The 20,778-nt window shown below is 35.3% G+C and overlaps 1 protein-coding gene across 4 annotated transcripts in view; it reads left to right on the forward strand.

Annotated features, from left to right (window-relative positions):
- tai (basic helix-loop-helix family member taiman) overlaps positions 1-20,778 on the forward strand; it is a 503,475-nt gene that overhangs the window by 89,402 nt on the left and 393,295 nt on the right. The window contains exons 1-2 of one of the 4 annotated variants that reach the window (XM_074170928.1): positions 5,296-5,616; positions 6,688-7,138. The exons of the other annotated variants lie outside the window; for them this stretch is intronic. Coding sequence (XP_074027029.1) covers positions 7,110-7,138 — 29 coding nt within the window. The 5' untranslated portion in view covers positions 5,296-5,616; positions 6,688-7,109. Of the gene's footprint in view, positions 1-5,295; positions 5,617-6,687; positions 7,139-20,778 lie in introns of those variants that run through there. 4 annotated transcript variants of the gene reach the window in all.

Raw genomic sequence — 20,778 nt, forward strand, 5'->3', positions numbered from 1 at the left:
AACAAGTTGACAAGGCGTTTTAAAATAACGTTGCCACGGAAATTATTTACAATAGAGAATGAAGAGACCTTTCAAAGGATATATCACAAGCCTATACTTTCCATTTGAAAAATTGGGGGTTGTACCTGTCATTCGAGGGAGGTTGAAGGCAGGGGTGGCATTATTCCGTTGAAGTGTTTCAGATTATAATTTAAATTTGATGTGTTTCGGAATTTTGTTAAAATATGTACCGCAATCGAAATAATGGATTTATTCCATTTGGCTTTTACACACTATATAAATGCGTATTTTATCTGTTGGTTACAAGCCACACATTGCGTTTCTCAATATGTAGTGAAATGCTAGTTCCAGGATTGATTATATTTTGGAATGATGCGTGACATTTTACTTTTATCGTTGAAAAGTTAGACCTCGTTAATTCTCAACTCGCATAATTTTTCTACTTCAGGTTGTCGTTCGTAAGAAGACGATGTCTGATAAACAGGAAACCTATTTGACCTTTTTTTTTGTTCTGTCCTAATAATCTTCATGTGATGTATTAACAATTATGCCGATTACTTTTGATCGACCATGGTTTTTAACATATACATCTAATTACGTTTGACTTTGTTAGCCTCTAGCGAAGTCGTTGAAGTTTATATAGCCTAATCGAATCATATTTAATTATTTTCAATGACCTCTTTCATTTTCTGGGAACTATTTTATGCATAGATTCGAAACAATATATATATATATATATATATATATATATATATATATATATATATATATATATATATAAATTGGGAAGATCCGTCAGTACCATCAGACTATGTGTTTGTGATTACATTTTAGAACTATCGAACATTTTCAAGTGGTATCAAATGATCCTCTAAAAATTCATCAAACATAAAAGTTTTGTTTATTCATTTTGACAAACAATCTCGTTACATTCTGCTGAAAGGAAAAGAAAACTCTCGGCGCTTTGAAAGTCTCGACACATTGTACTAAATATGAAAATCAAAAAAATTATTAAAAAGAAATGAAAATTAAAATTGAAATATTTCAAGCCAATTTACTTCACGACGTTTACTGGACTTATTCCTCTAACTATTTATTAGTCATTCGAGTGCTTTCACCTATTCCATCTTTCCCCTCTCCGCTTCATTGATTTTAGCGGGAGCTGACCGGGAGTTGGTCGTGTTCCGCTTGATTAGAGGTTTCCATATGTTGCGTATCTCTACGCTAGCTTGCCTAAAAGCGTTGTTGTACAACATATATGCGCCTACTTTGAATTTTCTCCTAAACCAGTGTTTCTCCTTGTGGATGACTTCAGCTTGAGCCCTCTTGATGTTATGTTGATGAGTCCTAACATGCTCTGCTATTCCTGATTTGCTGGTTTCTCTCCATTGTGTGTGTTTCTTGTGCTCGGCAATGCGAACTTTCAATGGCCTCTTAGTTTCACCGATGTATGATTTTCCGCACTCGTAGGGGCCTGATTTTTGTGAGGCTGCTACGGATAGTGTTCTTAGTTCTGAAGCAGGTTCTGATGTTATACTTGGACCCAATTCTTTTTATCCTTTCCTACAATCCTTCACCTTCAAACAAACATGGAATTTGCCATTTTGTACATGTAACAGTTGCTGAGCTTCTTTAAATATTATCTGCCACGTTGGTAGGTAAAGTCAAGCTAACATTTCAGTTCTTCACTATCCAAACCAGATGAATTTTCGTGGACCCTCTCTTACGAATTGTGAATCCCCATTTTTTGGTCACGTCAAAGTTGACCCCCGTCGAGTCTCTCGTGGTCCATCTGGACCACTTTGGGAATTACTGGTTTAGATGAATGATTTGGATCGGGATCATGATGATCCGAGTGAGTCTATGAACACAGCGCTGGAGCAGAATTTCAACACAAGTTTGTAACGGCGGTTTAGAATAGTTGAATAGATCTAGTTGTTTTGCCTCCCTCGTATTTTCTTCGCAATGATTTGTGTTTGGAAATGTCAGGTGTTCTGAATGAACAATTCATTTCCGCAACAGGTGTAAGCGTAGCGAATAACTCAGAACCCCCAGGTAATCTCAGAAGTGTTACCCAATGCGGTACCATAACAATAATAATTAATACCAGCCGTGGCGTTCGGCCATTCGGTGCGACATGTAATTCGATACGAACACACGGTCGACATTTAACATGACAAAAAGTTTATAATTGAATGTCGACGTCGAAGTTGCGTTGGTTTCGTTTCGTGGAACGTTTGAATAACGTTGACAGGGGGAGAAAAGTTATGTTGGGCTCGCCTGTCGCGATATATCAATCTTGCAGCAGCAAATCGAACTATTTGATCATTTGCGTATTTCAATTTAAAATCCGGCGGTTTGTGACACCTATTACTATATTTTCTGTTATTTTGATTTAGAGTTACGTCAAATATGTTGCAGACGTGGAAAAGCAATATTGAAAAATGAGTGCGCATCTGCACGTCTTACCTCTTTTTTGGTGTATTATATCATTTTGTCTATCCACTTCTTTCTAATTTCCTAAGATTTTTTCACATCAGTAATAGTTGATGAAAAATAAATGTATATATATATTTTTTTCATTAACTTTTTGCACCTCACACATATATTTTTTCTTACTTCCTCTCTTATTTCGTCAGGTGCGCACTTGCCCATTTGTTTTGTTGGATATTCTTTAAGATATTGTTACGTTTTTCTCCGTGGGTTAACCAATAATTGAATATACTGAATAATAATTAAACTTAACTTTATTTTAAATACAACAAACACTTCAACTAAAATTTCAACTTTTATTCGAATGTCCCAATAATTGACTATACTGAATAATAATTAAACTTAACTTTATTTTAAATACAACAAACACTTCAACTAAAACTTCAACTATTATTCGAATGTCCATCGCCCTAGTAGATCGCTTCGCGTACCGCACTGTACCTTCCACTTATTGTCTCGATATGCTCGTGGCTAGCGTTTATATATCGTAATCGAAGGCGTTAGAAAATTTTGCCAAAATTCCATCGAAATCGGTAACATTATTCTCGCTTCATCTAGAGCGGCAGCGAACATCGTACATTCGCGCGCTTTTAGCTACGTCACGATTGGTTTATGGCTACCAGTGGCGGTCGGCGGTATTTTCTTTAGGGCATGATTTACAACAATATTTAATTTTCGCTTGTATGTATTACCGTTGCAATGAAGGTTGAATTTGCTCCCTTTGTTTTATCTACTTACATCGATTCCTCGTCGTTTGTAGTTATGGTTTGCAGATGATTGTATATATCTCTATTTTGTATGTACATATTTATATTTCTTTGTTCCAAGAATTCGTCAATTTCTCCATTAGTTATAGTTACCTGCTGAGGACCAGGTCGTCAGAATCTTCAACGTATCCACTGTATTGGTTTTTTATATCGCATTCTATTATAGTTTGTGAGTCATATATATTTTTTGTATTTTTCCTTATTGTGTCCATTATTATAATGGTGTTTGATATTTTTGTGGAATCTCTAGGCATTCCGATTTTTCCCATTAATTTTTTTACTATTTCTTTGAAGTTATTTCCTTGAGCAGCAGATAAATAAATCGTTTGCAAGTGGCATGCCTGAGATATTTTCAAGTTAAGCGGAAAAAGAGAATGATGTAATTTGATCCGATCTAATAGTGCTTGAATTAAGTATTTTACTACCTGAAGAGAATTATGTTCTTATTACTATATAATACTTAGTGTGTGAATTTAAATAGCTATTGTGCTTTTTCTGTTGACGAAAAGATTATCATTCTCAATGTATATCACACTCTCATACACTAAAAACCTTTGTATACCTTTGATACTCTGTTTGAAATGTTTTCCTAATGATGGGAATTTTAAAATCATCGATATATACATTCAGCTGGAAAAAACAAAATAGAAAATCGCTCCTAATCGAAAATTTCGAAATTATTTGCCGAAAGAGACATTTCCTAAGGCAGATGAGAGAGTTTCGACCCGAGAATAGAAATATTCATCATAACCGAAATCAAATTGTGTCTGAAGACTGTGCAGAGATACATACGTACTAGAAAATGAATATTTCGAATTAAAAACTCGAAATATTCATCCCTCCCAACAATTTACACCGTATGTTCTTGTAAATGCCTGCCGGAAAACAACCACTTCCTCGGCTAATACCACGCTGGATATTGAATCTTATCCGACAGACATTTATGAAAAATATCTCACAGATGTTTCTCGTTCATCCAGCAGGATCATGCTGAAATTATTTGAGTAGATCACCTACATACCGGTTTCGAGGTATTACCTCTCAGTGCAGGAAAGATCCGACCCTAAGGCTGCGGGCACGAAACTCGCGACGGATGAGCGATGGTGACTGCGGGGCAGTTCGGAGCGGAGCGAAGAGGAGAATTATTTGGCGTGGGCACGAAACGCCACCGCTTGTTTCGTACGCGTCACCTTTAATGTCGATGATGTATGCTTTACCACCGTTCCGCCGTCGCTCGGCCGTCGCCATTTTCGTGCCCCCAGTGCCTGGGACTCGAATAATTTTATCGCGGCTCAACTTAACCTCCGGTTAAGAGAAATATTGATAACTAGTAACAGCTCCATCTCGTAAACAAAGTCCGAAGCATCTTGTTTGTATAATCAGAACAAAAATACTGTCTCTTGACATGTTTCGACGCGCGTCGAGTGACAGTATTTTTGTTCTGGTGTGGGAAAAGTGTTTTCTATAGATTCCACACTTTTTGTTAACTATGTTGATATCCTATTTAATGCAACATGTTTGAACAAATGTTTACAATATATACAAACTAGGGTCGTTATACTTTTTTATGCAGATATGCTCTGAACAAATTATTCTGAAATTTTCATTTTACAATATATTCAACGACGGAACTATCACAATTTTGATAGGATTTGGTTTGGAAAGATAAGGTACGTGGTACTTGTTTTGAAATTTTTAAGTTGACATTGAACCTTATCTCAACAAAATGTAAATATACGGAATACGGACTCCCAATACGATTTATTCTATATCCATGCGAAATACGTGTTATAACCGATAGGCATAAATAATTTCGAATCCTTACGTAGACATTGACAAATCAATTCGTTACCTACTTTCACTCTCCGATTCCAAAACCTCAACCTATATTATCGGTACGAAACGGAATGCTCGATTCTAGAGACAACTTTGTCGATTCTCGCATCGATACGAATCGGAATTCAGGCGGACCCGTTAGCCGGTGTTTGCTCGCTAGCCAGTAAACTTTCGGATCTGCAAACGCGCGCCAAGCTACTTTGGCTCCCCTGTCGGCCGGCCGGCATAACACGCGCATCATCAGTCAATTCGCGACTACACGACCGTTGCTGTTGCCAAGCTGAGAATATACGCAAATAAATGTATAATTGTGTGTGAGTTTCGGGTCGAGAGATAAGAAGTTACGGTGTCGAGTGTGCGGTATACGAGGATTGTTTTCGTTATGTTTGTTATGAGAACAACCCTTGACGACACGTAGTGTCTGGTTAGAGCGCTCGACGCGCGTAGAGCACCGCACGTGGGCCCTAAGGGTTCCTGTGTGTGAAGATGTCGCTACCCTTGGCTCTACGCTAGTTGGCAGGTTTGTCTCGTTTTGTTTTGACTTTCAGTGATTGCCAAGTAGTCGAATGTAAGAGAGCGACACACTCAGTTTTGTTGACGAGCACAGTTTTACCAGAAACCACCAATCTCTGGTATTTTGTGCCCCACGTTGGGCGCCGAAAATAAAAATTTACATTTCTACCTCTCGATTGTAATAGTGGTATATATAAAGTTATATATACTGAATTTTAATATTGCAACAAATCTTTTTGCGCGTCGCACACGCTGTCGTGACGAAACATTTGTTTGTTCGAGAAGTTTTATCTGGCAGTCACGGGATAGGTCATGAACGATAAAATAAATCCGACATGCGCGATAAAGGTCCGATTCTCTCTACCGAAAGCAGTTCGGGCTAATTAGATGTACGTAGCCGATGCAATTTCGAGAAGGAATATCGAGGCGAAAGTCGTAAACAATCCGCATGTGGATTAGCCGTGGGGTAGGTCAGGCCGGCACGAACCATTTCCTAGGTTTATTTGTTCACGTTTTATGATAGAGAATGCGAATCGGTGACGTTTTAATGTCGGGTATAGCGAATGTATTCGTCTTGTAGAAAAGATGCGATGTTACCGAGTCGGCTTTATTTTCGAAATGTCTAGGCGATTTCGAATGAATATTCTGAAGTTTCAATTATTTTCGACGTCGCTTCGTAGTTAGTCTTTTTATATTTGAGCAAAGAAAGATTAATGTCATCTGCGTTGACTTGAAAGTGCTCTTAATTTTAATTTATCGATGTCGTACACGGTAAATAATATGTTTGTTAACTCGGGTATTTTTTAAGATGACCGCGCAATGTTTTCATAGGCCTGATGATGTTTTCAAGAATATTCTTGATTTATTAGCCATATTGATTGCACAACAATAATTAGGGTATATATCGTTGAAGATTGCGTGTTTTTCTCTTGACTTCACCACGTTAAGACCAGTTCCTGTGAAATTGCCCTGACTAACTACTGGCAGTCTTAATTACGTGTAAATAAAATAACCAGACTCGTATAAAAATAATCGTATAGCGTGATATTTTGTGCAAGCTTTGCTCTTATTTCTTCAGTGTTTTCCTTTGAAGAACAAAGCCAAACCGCGTAATTAGTGTGACTGTGTGTGACTACATTTTTACACAACCATTAACAGCTGCAACTACCTTCACCGAAATGTGTATGTATTAGACAAGTAATTTACTCGAACTCGGATAATATTTTGACAGTGTTTTGTGCGTTTGTGGTTCGCCAAGTGTCTGGGTAGTATATTGGGACGTATCTTTTCGGAGTATTAAAGTGAAACTTCAAGCTGTTTTACACAGGAGACAAAGGAGTTGCCGGGGACGGCAGCAGCGCCGAGGAGGCGGATTTGTTCGGTCGGGATTTTCATCCTGCCGAAACGGCCGGCGATCCATCAGTGTTTTTGGGTTCCTTGGATAGAGTTCAATATTTACCGACCTCGGCGGCGGGATCCGTTCCAGAAGATGTCGCGCACATGTCTATGGGAGCAGCTGAAAATGCAGGGTGAGTTCTTCGTTACCTGCTGTAGAGCGAATTTATATTTTTGTAAAAGCAAACCTAAATACATCACATAAGGCCATATTTTTTCTACATTCCTTTCTGAAAATCTGTTATTATACAGTGGAAAAAAATCGTTAAACTTCTGACTCATCCATCCATTCGATTTCTCATGTAAATAACACAAGATTTTTCTGGGTTTCAACTCAATTTTTGGTATGGAATGGTATAGGATTCCATATTCGGTTGAGGTTCAAAGGTTCTTTTTTTGTGTTCAAATTATTCGTGTGTTTGTGGATCTTTATCGCCTTTCGTACCATTCGACGTTGGTATACCTGGTTGGGGGGCAATAAGTTCCGTGATTTCAAACATAATCCTGTGGTTTCCTTCACCGAGTGCGTTCCGCCACAACCGGCTTGTCTGTTTGGCATAGTCTTCAGATTATTTCGTGCTCCGTCAGCCTTGTTTCCATTGATCTTTTGGTGGTTCCGATGTATACCGTCTCACAAATGCACAAAATGCGATATACCCCTGCTACTGATAGTGGGTCTCTTTTGTCTTTGCCTAGCTGAGACTTTGTTGTATCTTCTTGGTGGATTTGAAAGATATCGCATATTTTTACTATCAGTGACGCAACGTAAAAAGTGTAAATAAAAGTAAACCTTTTAAATAAATGGAAAAATAGTAAAGACTGGCTGAGTTTACACGAGATAATCATTACCTCTAAAACTTCTTCATACATACACACATTAATACATACCCATATACGAGTAAAAAATAGAATAATAATTGTAACACAATAAAATACATAATATAAATAAAACGATGTGTGTGGTGGTATCCTAATGAAAATGATAGTTGTCATTTACATTGTATTCAAGTATTTTTTCGGTCAACAAAATCGGAAACTACTATCCTAGGTTGAGAAATAGCCTTTTTTTGAATAAGTGATTCATTCAGAAAATTCGAGGAATGGTATCATACAGTTTTCGGAGCCAGGTAAGTATATTAATGGTGGCAAATTAATTTTTTGTCTGGGGAATAACATGATCATTTTTTCTACGGCGAATATAAAAAACTTTTACTTCATTGAACAGAGTTTCAGTTGAATAATGAGGCGGTTTGTACAATATTCATTTCAGCAACCTGTTTTGCGACTCCATAGCTTAGGTGACTCGTTACAAGTGTATGGTACATAGAGTTCGTTAATATTGTTACCAAAAATTTTAATTTGAAAAGTATGCAATGCAACTTATAACAAATATACTGAAGATTTAGGACGTGACCCTATTATTACTCCCAAGTATTTCACTTCAGATTCGGGAAGTATTACATGTTGATAAGTCTTTAGTTGTGTATATAGTTGTAAATAAATAGCTGTATCATCTGCGAAGCCCAAAATTTCACCTCTGCTCCTGATGGAATATAGTCCATTAACATATTGTATGGTAAATAGAATTGGCCGCAGAACTGTGCCTTGGGGTACTCCTATAACAGTTTCTTGTGTATCACTTGTCCATCAATTTTAACACACTGAAGTCTATTGGCAAGATAGCTCTTGAACAAGTCCAGAGTATCACATCTTATATCAATATCAACTATGTATCCGTTGTTACGTCCAGAGTTTACAATGATCATAACTGACCTTTTAGATAATTATCTACGCTGCTTGGATGCCTCTAGAATGATTGACAACTAATTTTGGAACAGAAAGAGATATCCGATTTTTATCCCGATATGAGAGTTCACCTGATTTGAAAATAAAGTTCCAGAAGAAGATATTGCAAGGTCATCTTTTGAACTGACTCCAGATGCCTTCGCTATTTTATTTTTCTTAATTCGATAGTGGGTAATTTCGAATTGAAATTGGAGTAGTGCAATACGATGATAAACGTTTTGATTCAATAAATAACTTTTTCAAAAAACAGTTATTGCTCAAAGAAGTCATTGTATGGTATGTCGTTACTAAATAAATTCTACATCGTCAATGCTTTATATATCTAATTTTACAATTTGAAGTACCTACATTTCAAGTACATGAATTTTACCTGGCGTTTTTTTATTTAAGAAACTACTTCTATGGTCTTTAGTTCTTTGGGAAAATGTTCTCCCTGTTTGACCAATATACAGTTTTGGTCAAGAGCAGCAAGTCAGCTCATATTCTCCTGATCTATCCGACACCAAAGTTTTGTTTTTATTGTTTATAATAAATTTACTGACTTATAAAAAATAGCTTGATGCGAAGTTGTAATTTTTCTACGTCAACTCCGTTTGTGGAAAATTGAATTCATAATTGGAGAAGGAATTTGTATTACGATATCAGAGAATACGATTGAAGTTCTTGTGCTGCAGGCAACCATAAATTTTGCTAGGGTAATGAATATGTATCATGCCACGTATGCTTCATTAACGCTGTAACAGAAACAAACACGTTATTAATTCCAATTTGCTGCAATGATAGCTTTGAATGAATGTTTAGAATCATAAAATCATTTATAACAGAACATTGTTATTTATCGGGTATTATTCATTAAAATGAAATGAAACTGCAATGTTTAATATTTTTGAAAGAATGATTTGGTTGAAAATAAACTTTTAGACTGATTTTAATGATGGTAGGGTGAATTCATGTATCAGTCTCAAGTCGTATGTCACAAGTCTTTAGTGAAACCACCCTTGATGATTGATTTTTGATAAAAATATACTCTCCAACTCTGAACTTCAAATAATCATAAAAATGACTTCGGCAAAATGTTATCTCCAAAAATTTTTTCATGAAAATAGGGGTGGGATGAAAAGGGCTATTAAGTTTCTTATCCATTGCTGCTTTGATTTTCAAAATTGGCCTCGTAAGAATTCCTGTTCTTCATTTGTTTCATGAATATTGCCACTGAAACGATATAAAAGTTAGATTGATTTTAAAAACTCTTAAAAACGTATACCTACAATTAAACTTATAATCAAGTATAATTCTATCCTCTCTGATGAATGGGCTTGTTTCATGCTATGGAAAATGATACTGGTTTGCTTATAGACTGATCGAGTTAAGGGTATATTATACTTATCAAGCCTAAACTTTCCTAAGATCTCTTTATATTTTCAGAAAAAAGAACAATTCGAAAAGCAAGAATTTAAATTTTCCGCCTGTCTGTTGACCAATAAAATTGATCGTGTCTAGAGCGGAGTTGCCAAGTGTATTGGTTTTTAATATCCAATCACAGGTCTGATGATCCGATTTGACAGACGCCATTTTTGTTGTTATTGTTGTCAACTCGGTGTGAATAATATTATTGCAAAAAAATCAAATGCTTTTCATTTTACTTCATTAAATTTTATCATATGATTGATGGTATTTATTACCTCAGAAGCTTTTTTTTGGATCAGTAGCAATATTAGAAAGAGGTATGTATGTAGGAATCGTGTTTTTTTTTATAATAAATTGCAGTTGTACAGATTGAGGATTGTAGAATAAATTGAATATTTGAAATGATTCTTTAATACAGTTTGTTATATTTTTTTATTTTCATAATTGTATATTATTAAATAATGCATAAAATCATAGTTTAGGTAAATATTTTGTGATCTTTCGACTTTGTGTACTGCCTTTAGATAAAGAACTTATTTCCAAACATGATTTTTCGTGTGGAGAATTTTTCATTAATTGGAACGTAACGTTAACGGGTTCATATACCCTTCCATAAATAAATTGATAATTATAGGCTTCTTAAATTTCACGATTTGACAATGTTGATTATATTGTTCCTATTGGTCAATCGAACAAGAAGCGGGAATAGGCCCATGACGTCACCGGCCCACCTCATTGGATTTTTTTACGGGAAAACTACGGTACTTAGAGAGCTGAAACAATGTGCACTGTTTTTCAATTCGAAATTTCTATCAAGTGAACTATAAACCAAAAATCATGAAACAAACCTATTATGATGTGTTGTCAGATTATGCTATTACTTGAAAAAAAAATTATTTTGTGAGAGATCAGTCGTAATCTTGTACGAGGAAAAGAGAAGTTAAATGATACTGATGAGTTGAAGACCAATGTTTTCGACCGAAACTTTGAGAAGTACATTACAAGGCTGATATATTTTCTTTCATGTGAAATTTTATATTTTTACTCTTTGAAATATTATGTTGTGTAGCGTTGCTGTGAATAGCTCCTGTTTCGAATTCATTATGAATGCTTGGAGTGCAGACTGCATAGGAAAAATAATGTCTGGGCAATTCAATGTTTATATCTTTGAAAGTAGTTGTTTCTTATAGTTTATATATGATAAACATACATACTCATTTTATAAATTTTTAAATTTATCAGTTAAGTGGTTCTCGAATCTGGATGGGGTGGAGAGGAAGACGATGGTGCGCTGTGAATCATTTATTCGCTCTTTTCCTCGCAGTAGTCCTTCGACTTCAATGAATGAACTTTTATATTTTGAAAAGACGTAAAAACTGAACTGTAAAATAATGTGAAAAATAAATAACGTTATTCTAGTTTGCTTACGAGAGTGGCAAGGATTCTCAATTACTCAACGTGCTATAATTTCTCCAACCAGGTTGATACTAGGTTTTTATTCTAAATACTGTGCGAGGACTGATTTTTTGATTCCAAAAAGTAATATTCTATTTCAATATTAAACACATTAAAAAAACTTGATAGTATCAGCTCTTGTAAGTTGGTTCCAAATGAAAGCATAATATCAGTGGTTGTATCAAATTGAAGGAAAACCCGAATTCACTAATGAAAACAGGAGGTACAAGTATGAATTCCTAGATAGGGGAATGTTCCTCAATTTGGGTTATTACTGCAAATGCAAGTTTGAACAAAATAAAGTTGAGTTTAATTCATGAGTTTTTCAAATTCACTTCGAAAAGTATTCAAATTGATGTTTTAAATGTTTTTTAATTTTTAAAGGGATTTGTTTCTAATTCACTCATTGGCAACAGCGCCTATATCAAGTTGAAATAATTTATACGTACCTAGATATTCTACTTTAAAAAGGAAAATTATCTTTATAAATCAATAATTGAAGCAAAATATAAATTATAGTTCAATTCTACCTCCACAAGCCATATAAACAACAGTTGTTTTGTTATTTATTTATATAGAGGAAGATAGGTTAGGTGCACAAAATGTTAAATGTCACAGAATGTCTCGGAACTCGGAACATAAGTAAACAGTACAGCACGCCTCTGAAATATGTCATCTTTGTTTGTCTCATACAGGTAACAGATTCATGGTCCTTTATTAGCTACAACCGATGTTGCCAAATGGTGAATCCCTTTAAATGTTGAATGCATTATTTCATTCTTTTTTTATAAGTATTTAAATAATTCTTCAAAGAAAAAGGTTGAAATGATAAGTTTAATATGTATGTGTTTTTTTAGAGCTCTTTTTATGAAAACTACTTAATTTTCGTCAGTAGGAACATTCCCCATTCTAGTAGCTTCCATCTATGTAGCTGCCAGTTTAGTGTAATTCTGAAGTATGATATTTTGATTCAATGAATGAATACAAAGCCAATACAAAAATCAACTTTCCATTTTTTTTTTCCAATTTTAATCATATTTTTCTGAAGTTATCATCACATTTAGTCATAATCTGCAAAGGTTGAAAATTCACCAGCTCTTTCTGCAAATTATTAATAAAAATTTCTGTTTTCAACGTTCTATTCAAAAATACCTATTTCTACTTTGATTATAAAAGTTTTAAACATTTCGGTAACTTGACGTGTTTTAATGAAATTTCATTCATCTCTTACAAATTATACATTTTGTTATAACCTCACAATCTTTGCATTACTTTGACTATTGATATTGTTTTTCCATCCTTGCTCCATATCTTATATAAATAAATATTTATGGCGAATATATTCATATAAAATGTATTTAGGTTAGTGCAAGCACCAGGTTTATTTTTTATGTTTGTTTATTCATAGTTTGTTTGTCGTAAGTTGGCAGGTTAACAACAATGCGCTAAATAAACCCACTGCTCTCGCCAAAATCAGATTCAATTGAACTACGGTTACTTTCGTTTTCGTTCGTTCGACGTTGTGAATTGCGCCAGATATTATTATTGTTGTGGCAGCCGTCCAACAGATGAGAAATGTCAATGAATCATATATTTGTTGTCAAAACATTCAATTTGTTGAGTACTTTAAATACACTCATTACTTTTTACGGTCATTCAGTTTCTCTCTCTCTCTATTTTAGATGGTCGTTGCTTCCTATCTTCAGGCGCATATGACCAATGCTCCTCCTGTTGGTTAACAGGAGCTTCGTCGGGGGGCGCAGCGGTCTTGCACAAAGCAATGCTGCCACCCATTTTTTTCTAACTTTATATATAAAAAACACTAGTTTTTTTAACATAAAAACAATTTCATTTTTGGAAGTCGCCTCCTACTTGGGAGACCTCTTGGTAATTTTTCACATATATAGCCCCCTTTACGTGGTTATCCGAACCACCCCGGCCTGGATACCGGCGTGAATAAAGGGGGCCACTTATTCATCACTTTTTCAGACACTTCACATTTCAATTTTAATACAACACAACACAAAACGGAGCCCCACGACAGCACATGGCATCCGCGTACCTTCTTTGTGGACGGACGTTATCAGCACGTCCGTCCACTACCACGGCCACCACGGAACTCCCGTCATTCAGTTTATATATAAGTTCTTGAACTTATTGAGAAGATTGATTCTGAATTTTCAGAATAAAAGGTTTACAAAACCGCCAAACGTATTTCGCTATGTAACACGTGTCGTGGTAATATGTTATACAGGGTGTTTATTGAAAACGCGGCAAAAGGCAAGGGACTATTCCTTGGACTATTTTAAGTATAATTTGTCCTTTGACGATTTTTGATAGGGCGCTTTGTTTCGAAGATACGGAGCGAAAAATAATTTCTACAATAAAAATTTATTACAAAAAATTACATGTAATGTTTCTTAATCTACAAGAACTGTTGAAAATGACCACCCGCCGGTCGGGTGCAAGAATCCAGTCTTCTCCTCATTCATCGACTCCCGAACTATTTCAAAAACACCAGGATCGTTTCTGATTGCGTTACATCCAGCAAATTGAATGTCTGCAGTCGTTTGTAGTAATCGGAATGTTGTTGCTAGGTACCAACGGTATTGTTATATTTTTTATTACTTGGTAGGCAAAGTGTAGTACGCTATACTTTAATTTCGGCTACGTTAATAATTTTGAAATTATCAAAATTGTTATTGTCGAAATTCTTTTTCGCTCCGTATCTTCCAAACAAAGCGCCCTATCAAAAATCATCGAAAGACAAAATATCCTTAGAGTAGTCCAAGGAATAGTCCCTGTTTGTTTTATAGTGCTTTCGACAATGATAATTGCATCATCTATGGGATTCAACATTTATGAAGACTATTCCTTTCATTGGGTTCATCATCAGTGAAATTACTCCAAATCATAACAAAAAACATGAAATAGAAATATTCATTTACCAATATTTGATACAATAGTGTACATTTGGCACGTCAATTAAATACAATAGAATCATGTAAGAAAATAAATGATGAAAAGACAGATTGAAAACTGAATCGTCACATTTTTACATATAAAAATATTTTAAAAATTATGATTGTATAATATAACTTATACTTGTAAAATTCACAAAAAACAGGTGTATATGGGACAAAACAAAAAATTTACAATGCACAAAAAGTTTACACGATGAGAAAATAATTTAGATTCCTCATTCCTCATATTCTCAATGAACCTTTTTCCTGAAGTACGAATAATCATGGCTTGCATGTCGTAATTTAAAAGTAACAGGGAAAACAAGTGAATTAATAATAATAATATTTATTTTTCATTAGACACAGATAACATGTATTGGAATCGTCAAAGTACACATAAAACAATGTCACAAAATTCACAGTGTGAACGACACCGTTGTTATTAAAACAACAACAAAATTAAAATAAAATAAAAAACACCACAGATACACTTACATATCACGAATTGTAAAATTCTTGCAAATTATAAAAACAATTCTCAATCAAATAATTCTTCAACAAGTTACTAAATTTATTGAGGTTTGTTATATCTTTGAAATACTTCGGAAGTTTATTGAATCATCTACTTTCTTATATTTTTGGCTGTCCGAATAGCTGAAATGACAAAATAAATAAATAAAATATGAAAAAAGCATGATTTGAAAAATGTCTAAAAGTTTTTTAAGAACTATCAAAATTTCATTTTGAATACTATCAAAGTAGTATAGCAATTAAAATTTGTAGACACAATTTTTTGTCAAATTCAGAATGGGAAAGTCAGTCTTCAAATCAGTATTTTCCACCCCAATGGCCTAAGAAACGTCATTTTACGATAATGAGGGGTTTTAAAAGAAGAACAAATATTAGAAAACTGAATCTCAGGTACGAATATTTGCAAAGTTCATTGAATAATTGTGTGAGTGTGAATTGAGTTGTTTATCGATCATTGTGATCATTATTGAATCTGTTCGACAGAAACAACAGATTTCATTCTTCACATTTGTTATTGGCTGATAAAATAAATAAGTTTCAAAGGACTATAGTCTGAACAAATAGACGTCGATACCAGGTAAACAAACGATGGCTGACATGTAAACACGAATATATACCAAATGAATTGGTAATTGAATATTCCATGTCCGATTATTTTGAATTATTTGATTCATTACTACAGTTCATTACTACTTTCAGTAGCATGCATTAGTTTTTGTAAATCGTTCACAATTAAAAGTTTCCTTCTCTTCCGATAAGTATCGGAGATAACTCTTGATACTTTGAATTTTTTTTTTTTAAACGTGAAAGAATTCTGAAATTCCAGAATCTTCAGACCTACGTATTTTGACAAATGTAGTTAATGATATGCATACGCTGCCTGTTCCAAAAATAAACTGAATTTTAATTTTATTCAAAAAATATGTATTAATTCATTTCTATTTTTTCCACTTCAAAGTAATCCCTCTCAGATATAATATACTTGTGCCAGCGATTTTTTCAAACCTTGAACTATCTCAGCGATTTGGTCTTTATCTCCTCAATCGTCGCTAAACACCGTCCTTTCAATCTTGACAACAAGAAAATGTCTCAGGGGGCAAATCCGGAGAATACGGTGGCTGAGGCATGATTACGGTGTTGTTTTTAGCCAAAAAATTATGAACATGTAAAGACGAGTGAGCAGGTCTATTATAATGATGCAAAAGCCATAAATTGTTTTTTCACAATGCCGGACGTATTACTTCTCGCAAGCGGAACATAACTTCAAAATAATATCCCTTATTGACCTTGTGACTACCTTGTTATAAGAACTAAGCCACAGTAATCGAAGAAAACAGCGAGCAAAATATTGACATTTGGTCTTGGCTCTACTGAGCTCTTCCTTTGGGACAATTAGACTCAGGTTTCGATGTCATAACCGTATATCCATGATTCGTCACCAGGTATGTCCCATTTAAGCATATTTGGATCGCCTTTGACGTTATTCAACAATTCCTGATCGAGGCTCAAGCGACGGTTTTTTTTGGTGAAAATTCAGCAATTTTGGATTGAACTCGTTGCCCCACGCTTCATGTCCGAATTTTACGAAAAAAAAAAATGCATGGCATGAGCCAACCGATACGTCGACATCCTCAGCAACTTCTCGAATAGTGATTCGACGAGTCAACGTTAATTTAACAATGAATTGAAACATTCCTTGTTAAATTTTCTCATTTTGAAAACAGACACGCGAAAAACGTGAACAATTTCGGTTTTCTTACTTACGCGCTTCGTCCATTTTACGATCGCCATAATTGTCCTACTGAGAGGACTATTCGCAATGTGGTGGATAAATTTGAGTCCACTGGTTCAGTAAACGATCGATCAACACCCGTACGTCGACGAAACGCAAGATCTGCCGAAAACATCGCCGCTGTCTATGCAGGAGTTATCCGAGGCAGTTGATTTCGCGTTACTCACAGGAAATCGTTCTTTGGCAGACCATAACCAAAAAAAATCCTGAGTTTGTGACGATACTAATCCACATAAGATCTAATGCATCCCGAAAAAGTCACTGTTTGTTATGGATTTTGGGCTGGCGGCGTCATTGGTCCATATTTTTTCGAGGAAGACGTTGACAAGGCCATCAATGTCACTGGCGAGCACTGTATGCCGATGAATACCAATTTTTTTTTGGCCTGAATTGGATGATCTGGAACCAACGGCATGTGGTTTCAACAAGACGTCGCTGCGTGCTATACAGCTCATGCCATACTGGATATTCTGCACGAGCGATTTGAGGGCATGGTCACATGTGGAGGTGACGTTAATTAGCCACCCACATCGAGCGGTTTGACCCCGTTGTACTTCTTGTGGGGTGTTCTTAAGTCGCAGGTGTATGCGGATAAGCCACAATCCTGTGAGAAAATAGCGAATCACATTGGATGTGAATCGCTGGAGATTAAATTAATTTGGAAAAAAGTTCTTAGGAAGTTCATTCCACATACACGCAGCTATCCAAATGAAATAGTTCTTGAGCAGTGAAGTTTTAGGTGAACTGAGTTGAACCTCAAAACGATGAGCAGCCACAGTCCGTCTCGTATTTCTGATATGTACCGCTCCTGGTGTGACGAGTCACTTAAAAACCTCCCGTGAAAATATCTGTAAAAGGGATACAAATCTCCAACGTTTCTTCGATGTTCCAGACTAGCATGATTGCAAGTGATGTTCGGGTCTCCAATCAGGCGGATGCCTCTTTTCTGAATGTAATCCAGCAGCTTCAGGGTATGCTTAGGGGCAGAGCTCCATGCATGAGATCAACACTCCAAAAAGGCCTGATCTGAGCTCTATAAAGCATCCACAGTTGTTGAGGTGTATACAGTTTTCTTGTTCGGAACAGTGTTGCAAGCTTCTGAGAAGCAGCCTTTGTAATTCTTGCGACATGGTTGTGCCAAGACATATTTGCGTCTATTTTATGTTATACTAGTACTATGTTGCTATATCGCTGCTGTTCCAATGTTTTAAAAGAATCAGAATCAACGAACTTAGGTGTGCGCAGCGTTATAGAACAGTGCTTTCAAAAAATTGTTCTACAGCGCCATCTAGAGGCGAGTTACAGAAAAATTGATAGCCTAAAAACCTTCTCTATGCAAAATTACTTACTTATACATGTCAAGTTTCATCACGATCGGTTGAGCGATGTAGAAGTTTATCACTTACCAACCAACCAACCAACAAACATCCATTTTTATATACAGTGTGGTCCACTAAGTCTGCAACAAATGGAAAACTTTTTTATTATCGTTTTCTCAGAAAATTTTATTCCGGACAAAAGTTGGTGCATGTTCCAAAACTATACCAAGTGTACCTGAACGATATTTAACAGAATATCGTTGCAACAAACATGAAGTTGACGGTCACCTAAAAGAAATACAAATCCAAGTAAATTTTACAAATACACTTTAATTTGATAAAAAATAATCCAAACTGATTTGATTGTGGCTACTTCAAATAATCAAAATAGTAAAAGTGTAACGGAACGGTAATAGGAACAGTAGGGACTGTATACTGTTATGATACTTAACAAATGTTAAATTAAATCCCTCAAAGACGACTTACCTTGAGTGGATTGCGGCTGTCTTATCAGAGTCCTGAGATTGGTACCAGTTCTTATGGTCGAAGCTAATCCGTGTATCAAGAAGCACGATATTATGCGGTGTGATAAACATAAATATTATCAGTAAAAAAACGAATAATTCACATTTGAACTGAGCAGTCGAGAATGGCGGACAATCAACCACACAGAAAACCAATACAACAACACTAATGTTCGTCCCTTTTCAACGCTCCAACACACCACAGAGGGCGCAATCATACTGAAATCGTTTTGAGGGTACAGGGTGAGGCAAAATTAAGAAAATGAAAATGAGTATGTTAGCCGTTCCGCAACATTTACTGGTCCGCAAAATGCAAAAGGCATTTTCTAATATATAACTGAATAAAATTAATAATAAATATTCAAAACATCAAATAAAAACAAATAAAAACAAAATGCTGAAAAGAAAAGTTGAAAAGTCGTGTACTATTCAAGTGGAAGTGGACACAACTTGACCAGGGGGCGCTTCAAGGTACCATGCGTTGTTTTAATTGTTGCTACCCTCGCGACTTGATCATCACCAAAATGCAATTCGGAGATACGACCGAGCGTATCATACGGGGGTAATTCAAAATTTTCCAAAAGAAAAAAAAATCGAATAGCAGGCCATGACTTCGTATCTGAACATAACTTTTAATTCCAAGCAACTTTTCTCTTCAACATATTTCTATATTTTTTGAAATAAGGGTACTTTACTCTTGAACGAACTTTATATTTTTTGGCCTATCCCGTATGGTGTTTGTCATAAAGCCATTTCAGGTACACTTGGTATAGTTTTGGAACATGCACCAACTTTTGTCAAGAATAAAATTTTCTGAGAAATCGATAATAGAAAAGTTTCCCATTTGTTGCATAATTAGTGGACAACACTGTATATGAATCCACACATAATGGCATCAATAGGTCTTTCAAACGAATATAAACTTTCGATGATATCTCACATGCACTTTTGTTTTATTCAAATTTGAAGATAGTAAGCGCTAAATGAAAGACCCTATATAATTCTTCTTTCTTTCTGCTAGAATAGTTTGAGTAAAGTTAATACTTCCAAGTCTTTTCTGCTCCATTCAATTTGATTCATTTCGGTGACAAATTAGAAATTGTATTCGTAATTTGTTTCGTAATCAGTTGAAGCCCTTCGATTCTGTGGACATCTGGTTTTATAACTTTCCTGTTGAATATCAAAATTACCACACACCATTTTCGACTGATATTCGTATACTCCGTTCGGATCCGGGTATCGGAGATAAGGCAAATAAAATATCAATCAACCAAACTGGTTTTTCGGAATGCGTATTGCGTTCCAACTTCTCTTGCTGTACCGTAAGAACTTGATATTAAATTGTCGAAATGTCATGCCTGATATTGTCGTAAATGAACCAAAAAATTAGTGTTTCTTTAATAACCTAAATTTCGTGACTATCAATTTATACTGTGGAGTATAATTAATTGTTTTTATAATTATATGTTTGCATGTGCTGCATGGAACATTATTTCATCATAATTGGCTATCGAGAAATTATTGACTTCAACACTTGAAAATCTGACAATGAAAAAGACACTGTTGGAAAAATATCATGCAATGACTAAATCGTTTACCTAATCAGATATCTATTGATTCAGTGCAGGGCAGTTACTTCAACTGAATGTGAAACGAAAACAAAAATTAAATACGTTCACAGTATAATCAAAAAAGCTGTCAACTTTATTTCCGAAAAAAAATCGATAAAATTAGAAATGAAGTCATGAGAGCGTCGAAAGAAATTGAGACATCGAATGAATCAACAGAAAGACTGAAATAGATCAAACTTCTAGGTTGAAAATGAATGATCAGTAGAACGGCTGTATCAGGTGTCAGTGCAGGACACCTGTCGGTGTCACACCTTGATGATTATCAAAATTTCAAACTGAGTCACCACTACGTGCACTTCATCTAAAGCCAGGCACTGAAAATACCCTTTCAGAATTTCATTTTCCA

This window comes from Leptinotarsa decemlineata, unplaced genomic scaffold (assembly GCF_025532065.1).
Source record: "Leptinotarsa decemlineata unplaced genomic scaffold, Ldec_3_MD MMD2_tig00000008_RagTag_RagTag, whole genome shotgun sequence".
NCBI lineage: Eukaryota > Metazoa > Arthropoda > Insecta > Coleoptera > Chrysomelidae > Leptinotarsa > Leptinotarsa decemlineata.